General features: G+C 52.6%; 1 protein-coding gene across 1 annotated transcript; it reads left to right on the top strand.

Annotated features, from left to right (window-relative positions):
- The first annotated feature begins 25 nt into the window (after positions 1-25).
- Positions 26-6,892, top strand: LOC112622650 (UL16-binding protein 1-like). Its single transcript, XM_025382367.1, has 5 exons — positions 26-56; positions 4,019-4,282; positions 4,497-4,772; positions 5,434-5,568; positions 6,797-6,892. Exons 1-4 carry the CDS (start codon positions 26-28, stop codon positions 5,544-5,546), a joined length of 684 nt encoding a protein of 227 aa, XP_025238152.1. The 3' UTR covers positions 5,547-5,568; positions 6,797-6,892.
- Positions 6,893-7,191: the final 299 nt, after the last annotated feature.

Here is a 7,191-nt window from a genome sequence, read left to right as displayed (position 1 = left end):
ATGGCTTAAGGACTTCTTGACGGGCATGGACAGCACCCTGGAGCCAAGTGCAGGAGGTAACAGCAGAAATAAACAGGGATCTGGAATGAGATCAGAAATGGTGATCTCGAGAAACTAGTTCTTGAGTTCAGCTTCAGTCATCCCAGTATACACGTTTATGTTAAAATGACCCCCTCATGGGGCGCTCCTCCTGGGGGTGCTGGCGTGCCTGTGCTCTCCCATCCTCCTCTCCCTTCTCCCTCCTGACTCCTATTCTTCATTGCACTTGCTTCTATTCCCCGCACTGTGGATTTCTCACCAACCTTGAAACTGCAGGTGTCACTGTGTTTTCAGACTTTTCTCCTTAGTGTTTCCTCTTTTGAGAATCACTTTTCCTTTCCTTTCCCTCGTCTGGTTCTGGAAATCCATCAAAACCACCTCCAACGCCTGCCCAGAGACCCTCCCCTCCCCAACTCTGGAGCATCACCTCCTTTTCCACCACAGCAGGAGGGTGGGCTGTGCTGTCACCTTGCTTCCCTCAGCAGCTGTGTGAGCTCCCTGAGGACAGGGGACACCCCCTCTCCCTTCCCAACCCAGGACCTGTCACACCAGCTGCCCCACGCCAGCGGGGAGGGGACAAAACTTCTGCCTTCCAGGATGACCTAGGGTGGCTGGAACTGAGGAGGTGTCTCCTCAGATTTGGGGCCTGGACAAGGGTTGTCACTTTTGTGTTTCCATTTCAGCATCACTCACCATGTCCTCAGGCACAACCCAACTCAGGGCCACGGCCACCACCCTCATCCTTTGCTGCCTCCTCATCATCCTCCCCTGCTTCATCCTAGCTGGCATCTGAGGAGAGTCCTTTAGAGTGACAGGTACTGTGGGCAGAATTGCAAGTTGAACAAGGAGCAGGTGGGTGAGGAGGCAGGACGGGAAAAGAGAATTCCCAGAGTCCCACCCCTCCCTGTGGCTGGGACCTTCTCATCCTGACATGAGATAGGTGAATGAGACCTTGTGTCACCTGTTGGCAATGACCTGGGCAGCTCATTCCTGATTACTGATGGATTCTCACCTTCAGAGTCCAGAGGGAAAAGGAGGGGCCCATACCAAGGCTCAGAGTCTGTTGAGCTTGACGTTTAACAAGTTCGGGCATGATTCAGAGCAGGTTCCTATTCAGGAAGGGTGTGTGGCCTGCAGNACTTCCTACTCCTCCCCTCACCATTCACTTTCACCACCCAGGTCGCATCCTTTCACTCTCCGTCTCAGCTCACCCCAGTCACCACACAGGCCTCCCTCACCTCCCCATCCATAAAGGAGCCCTTAGCACCTCCTCCACCAACTAGCACCTTCTCCCCTTTTGCCTGAGGACACACCCCAGCAAACACACCCCACGCTTTCCACAGAACTTAGTGCAGGGGGGATGGGAAGGACCATTTCCCTCAGGATGACCCTGGGAGCACCCGTGAGTAGAGGCGCCCACTACTTCCCTTGGGTTCCAGACCCAACTGTTCTTCCTACTGGGGAGATAGGGTTATATAGAACAGTCACTACGCAGGCAGGAGTCAGCAAACCCTTTCTAGAAAGGAAAGGCTGAAGGCACTTTGGTCCTTGCTGGCCATGGGTACTGTGTGTCAAGTCCTGTCCCTTTGTAGAGAAACAGCAGGCAACGGCAACCTGCAAATAAAAGGGAGACCAGATGTGGACACCATCCTAGGTTGCTGACCCCAGGTGAAGGCACATGCTGGGTCCTGGCAATTGCTGCCCCATCCCCTAGGGTGTCATCTCCAAGTAATGTAAGTTGAAGAGTCACAGGTGTGTCTGACCCTGCCTGTGGCTTCTGGGTGGTGTGGATGTGATGGATGCAAGTGGAGGTTCTATGGTTTGGGGTCAATGCCCCCCTCCTTTGCTGCTGGGGGGCATCATTGGTCCCTTGGGGCGATCAGGGACCCTCCCTGAAGCCTCAGGTGTGAGCTGAGGGTGAGGGGTGCACCCATGTGGTGTCCTGGGGATCAGGGCCAACTGCTTGTGCAGCTTCTTGGTTCCCTGTGGCCCTGCTCCAGCCCATCCCAGGAGACCCACTTGCGTCTTCTCACTGCTGGGCCTATCTTCCTAATGACCTAAAGGGTGAGGAGCCCACCGTGTGATGGGCAGCTCTGAGGCTGTGTAGTCACTGCCCTCCCATAGCTGGAGGCTCATCTCCACCAGGGCCCAGAACCACACTTGGAGCCACTTTTAAGTGAGGGGATTTTGCTGCTCTGAGTGGCACAGCCTTGCTTCTGAGCACTAGGGGACCCTGTTGTGATTCTGTGGTTGGCAATTGCCGTGAAATCCACATAGCACCTTTTCCAACCACACATGCCTCTGGGATCTTAGGGACTCCAGGGTCAAATAGCCATATTGGTAGGTCCAGTAACACCCCTTATGAGAGTGTGTATGGCTGCATCCCAGCTACAAGAGCAGAGTTGAATAGTGACAGGGGAGGTCATATGACCAGCACAACCTACACTAGTTACTACATTAACGACAAACACTATCCATTCCTGGTACAAATCCAGGAAATGTGAAATTATCATCGAATGAACCCAGCACATCCCTCTAAGCTGGACCTGACACAGGTGTCCGTCTGTTACTTTGCCCTAAATGCACCTCATGAGTAATAGGGGAGCAAGTTAATGCTTCAGGTCCCTGGGAGAAGGTCAGACCACACACTGTTCACCAGGAATGTCTGGGTATTTGCTGTTTCATGGTGTACATTTACCAGAGTGAATGCCTATCTGGCTCTGTGAGAGAGTCTGAAGGAGTCATTGCAGTTGCTGTGGGGTTGAAGGAGCCCACCAGGGCCTCTGGGCTCTCCTTTTAGTAATGGACTCTGGGACTGAGATGTGACTCAGTTCTCAAAGCTGGGCAAAGGAGCTCAGTTATTTCCTGGGGTGACTCCTTTCAGCCTCCAGGTCATCCATCCTTGCGTTTTATCTTTGTTTGCTGTAATTATTTAATTCTAGCAGTATCCGGGTTGAGTTTCCATTTCTTTTGGATCTTTGACTCCTTTCTTCTATGAGCCATGGGCATACCTTTGTATGGCTGAGGTCCCCAGCTAGCATTGTGACTTCTTTAATTATTTCCATCATTGCACCCTCCTTCCTCCTGACAGTTGATGGCCTCCAATTGAGATCTCTTATTTCAGGATTTTCCATCACCATTACTACTGGGAGCCCATTTCAGGAAGAGCATTTCCTACCCCCAATCCCGGCCTTCAGCAACAGGCATCCCTGAGCTTCTTGACAGTCTGCTGCCTTATCCCAGGGCCTTCTTTATATGCTGAGTAAACAGGAGTCCTCCAGGCATCCCATGAGCCCAGAGGATGGACATCGTTCTGGATTTTCATACTGCAGCCACTCTGGCATGGGAGCTTCTCTGAGCCTTTTGGTTCTTTCCCCTATACCCTGAATTAGAAGTTCTGGGTTTTCAACTTCTTGCCCTGTGAACCATCCCTTTCCAAGATTCCAGGAATTCATGCTTATAGCAGATGGGCGACTTCACCAGGGCTTTGCCAACGTATTAAATCCTGTGACCCGTGACAATAATCACTTGCTTATCAAAACTGAATTCTGCCCTCACTGCCCCCCCCCTCCCCCCACTGCGCTGGAGCATCCCAGGGCAGCTCCCACACCCTCTCCCGCCTCCTGCAGTCCACATGGACTGCTGCTGAGGGTCCTCCTCATCCAGGCCTTTTCCTGCCACAGCAGGCCTGGCACCTCCATGACAAGGTCATGTGCTGACCAACGTGGGCACAGAGCAGGTGGGACATGTCTGGAGGGGACATGTGGTTTCATGGCCGCAGGAACCTTCCCCTCCATGTACTCAAGCAAGGGAGACGCTCTACTCATTAGCTAGTTTTCATGACAGTCCTGGCTGGCACATCTTGCTCTGCCAGCCCAGCTCCTCAGAGGCCTTCACTTGCAGTCACCATAAGGGGGAGGAGGGGATTTAAGTTCCACTTCCTCCCACACTAACCCCCTCCTTTGTTTTTCTTCCATAGACACACACTGTCTTTGCTATGATTTCATCATCACTCCTAAATTCAGACCTGAACCACGATGGTGTGAAGTTCAAGGCCTGGTGGATGAAAGGCCTTTTCTTCAGTATGACTGTGTTAACCACAAGGCCAAAGCCTTTGCTTCTCTGGGGAAGAAAGTCAATGTCACAAAAACCTGGGAAAAACAAACTGAAACACTAGGAGATGTGGTGGATTTCCTCAAAGGGCAACTGCCTGACATTCAAGTGGAGAATTTAATGCCCATTGGTAAGTTTAAAATGGCCCAGGGAACAGATACAGTAGTGACTTAGAGGCATTTATTGGTTTCATGCAAAAAATAAACCAGAAGTTTGTGTCACACAAGAGGCTGAGAAGCATGGGCAGGATGCAGCAGAGAGAGCAAGTCCAGGAGCCAGGAAAGGAAGCAGGGTGGGGCTCAGGACTTGTCAAGATCAGAACTGATCTCTTTCCAATGGGGCAGAGCCCCTCATTCTGCAGGCCCGGATGTCTTGTGAGCACGAAGCCCATGGACACGGCAGAGGATCTTGGCAGTTCCTCTTCAATGGACAGACGTTCCTCCTCTTTGACTCAAACAACAGAAAGTGGACAGCGCTTCAACCTGGAGCCAACAAGATGAAAGAGAAGTGGGAGAAGAACACGGAGGTGACCACGTTCTTCCAGAAGATTTCAATGGGGGATTGTAAGACATGGCTTGAAGAATTTTTGATGTACTGGGAACAAATGCTGGATCCAACAAGTAAGTGAGAGGGGAAAAAAGGAAGCTGTCTTGAGTTCGTATATTATCAGCCCAGTGTGTGAGTGTGTGTGAGTGCATGTGTGAGTGTTTGAGTGAGTATAAACATGACCCCCTCATGAGAGGCTCCTCCTGGGGGTGCTGGCATGCCTGTGCTATCTCATCCTCCTCTGCCTTCTTCCTCCTGACTCCTCTTCCTCCCTGCACTTGCTTCTGTGCTCCACCCACGGTGCATTTCTCACCAACTTGGAATCTGTGGGTGTCATAGTGTTTCCATATCTTTTTCGTTAGTGTTCCTTTCTCCTAGAATCGCCTTTTCTTTCCTCTTCCCTCGTCTGTTTCTGTAAATCCATCAAAATCACCTCCAATGCCAGGGCCCAAGACCCTCCCCTCCCTGGCCTTGGGGCATCACCTCCTCTTCCGCCAGAGCAGGAGGGTGGACTGTGCTGTCACCTTGCTTCCCTCAGCAGCCGTGTGAGCTCCCGGAGGACAGGGGACACCCCCTTTCCCTTCCTACCGCAGGACCTGTCCCAGAGGTTGCCCCACAGCAAAGGAGGACAAAAGGTCTGCCTTCTAGGATGATCTGGGGTGGTAGGAGCTGAGGAGGCATCTCCTAAGATTTGGGGCCTGGACAAGGGTTGTCACTCCTGTGTTTCCATTTCAGAACCACCCACTGTGGCCCAAGGCACAACCCACCCCAAAGCCATGGCCACCACCCTCATTCCCTGGAGCCTCCTCCTCATCATCCTCCTCTGCTTCATTCTAGCTGGCAGCTGAGGAGAGTTGTTTAGATTGACAGGTAATGTGGGCAATATTAGGAGGGGAGCAAGGGGCAGATGGGTGAGATGGGAGGATGTGGAAGGAGAATTCCCAGAGTCCCAGAGGCCGGGAACTTCTCATCCTGACATGAGACAGATGAATGAGACCTGGTGTCGCCTGTTGGCAATGACCTGGGCAGCTCAACCTTGAGTTCTGATGGATTCTCACTGTCAGAGGCCAGAGGGAAAGGGAGGGGCCCATACCAAGGCTTAAGGCATATTGAGCTTGAGAGGGTTCAGCCAGTTCAGGCCTGTTTCAGAGCAGGTTCCTATTTGGGAAGGGTAGTGGTATGTGGCCTGCAGGCAGCAGGAACTCAGGCATGGGCAGTTTGCACAGTAGGAGAGGAGCAGCGTGACCACTTCACCTAGGATGTCAAGAGAAAGGGTGTCCCTGGAGAAGGCTACAAAGAGAGTGATCTGGGAGAATCCCAGGACGAGGGGGCTGTGAGGACCTTGGCCCACCCAATTCCAAAGGCTGCATTCCCAGAGAAAGCAGCTCAGGTCCCAGCAGTTAAGGTAGAAGGTGAAGAGTGGAGCATGTCCGGACTGAGGTTCAAGAAAAGGCCAGGCCCGTTGGACCCATGGGATTCCTGGCCGGGTCCTGGGGCGATGCCCCTGCCATTCTGCCTCCTGCACACTCCAGATCCTGAGCCAGCTGATGGCCCTGCCTGGAGCAGAGTGGACTCGGGCAGGGCAGCTGACCTGCTGCTGGAGTTCCATGCCCACCACTGAACTTGGTTAGGAATGAATGGGGCGGGGCAGGGGCAGTCCCATTCAAAGCTATGGGTGCAGCTCCCAGGGAAAGGAGAGGTTGAGAGCAAAGGGGAAAGAAGGAGGTTTGCCTGCAAGCCCACCCAAGGCCAGGGAACACGGATACAAAGACCTCTCTTTGGACAGCGCTCCCCCAGGTCCTCTAGACCCCTCCATGAGAAGGGGGAGCAGGCCCTCCCTGGGGGTGCACAACCCTCATTACCAGCCTCAATTCTGAGCCCTCATGCGCTGTAACAGGACCTGGGCTGGCTCTGTGGTATGGTGAAGGAGGGTGGAGGTTGGGACAGGCTGTAGAGCAAAGGGTAGGTTTGGAGGGAAAAACATGTTCCTTATTTGGGGGAGAGGCTCCGAAATGGGGAGGGCCTGGGAGGGATCACCCAGGACAACAGACCCAGGTTTTTCTCAGCCACTTAAACCAACACTTCATCTTTTCTGAAGGTGGAAGATGATATCAAGAAGCCTCTGTTAGCCTGTTCTGGTTCCTGCTCTCCCTTCAGGGAGGTCGCCTGTCTACTCACCACTGTGCCTTTCTGGAAAGCAGGAGTGCAAGCCTTAGCAAGCCCACAGGCCCCCAGGAGATGATGAGGACGTTGTAGACTCAGCGTCTCATGCCACTCATTACCTTTGCTGATGATCCTAGCAGCCATTTTTCTTCACGTCTTCTGCCACTTTCTCTCAGTGCTAACGGATGGAATTCCTGCACAAGTTTTAACTGAACAAGAAATCCCAGCAAAACGCATTTTCTTTCTACTTCTTTGATTGTGGAAAAGCAGACACTTCTCTGAAGCATGACCTTATTCTTCCAAACAGTATCTCTAGTAAAATAGCATGCG

The sequence above is a fragment of the Theropithecus gelada genome, chromosome 4 (assembly GCF_003255815.1).
Source record: "Theropithecus gelada isolate Dixy chromosome 4, Tgel_1.0, whole genome shotgun sequence".
NCBI classification, from domain to species: Eukaryota; Metazoa; Chordata; class Mammalia; order Primates; family Cercopithecidae; genus Theropithecus; species Theropithecus gelada.
Note: the sequence above shows the minus strand (reverse complement) of the source record. Positions and strands in the feature narration are given on the sequence as shown.

Coding starts and splice junctions, on each gene's coding strand:
- LOC112622650 (XM_025382367.1), top strand. CDS start 26: ATGGACAGCACCCTGGAGCCAAGTGCAGGAG. Junction 4,283..4,496: donor GGAGAATTTAATGCCCATTG/GTAAGTTTAAAA, acceptor CCAATGGGGCAG/AGCCCCTCATTCTGCAGGCC. Junction 4,773..5,433: donor ACAAATGCTGGATCCAACAA/GTAAGTGAGAGG, acceptor TTTCCATTTCAG/AACCACCCACTGTGGCCCAA.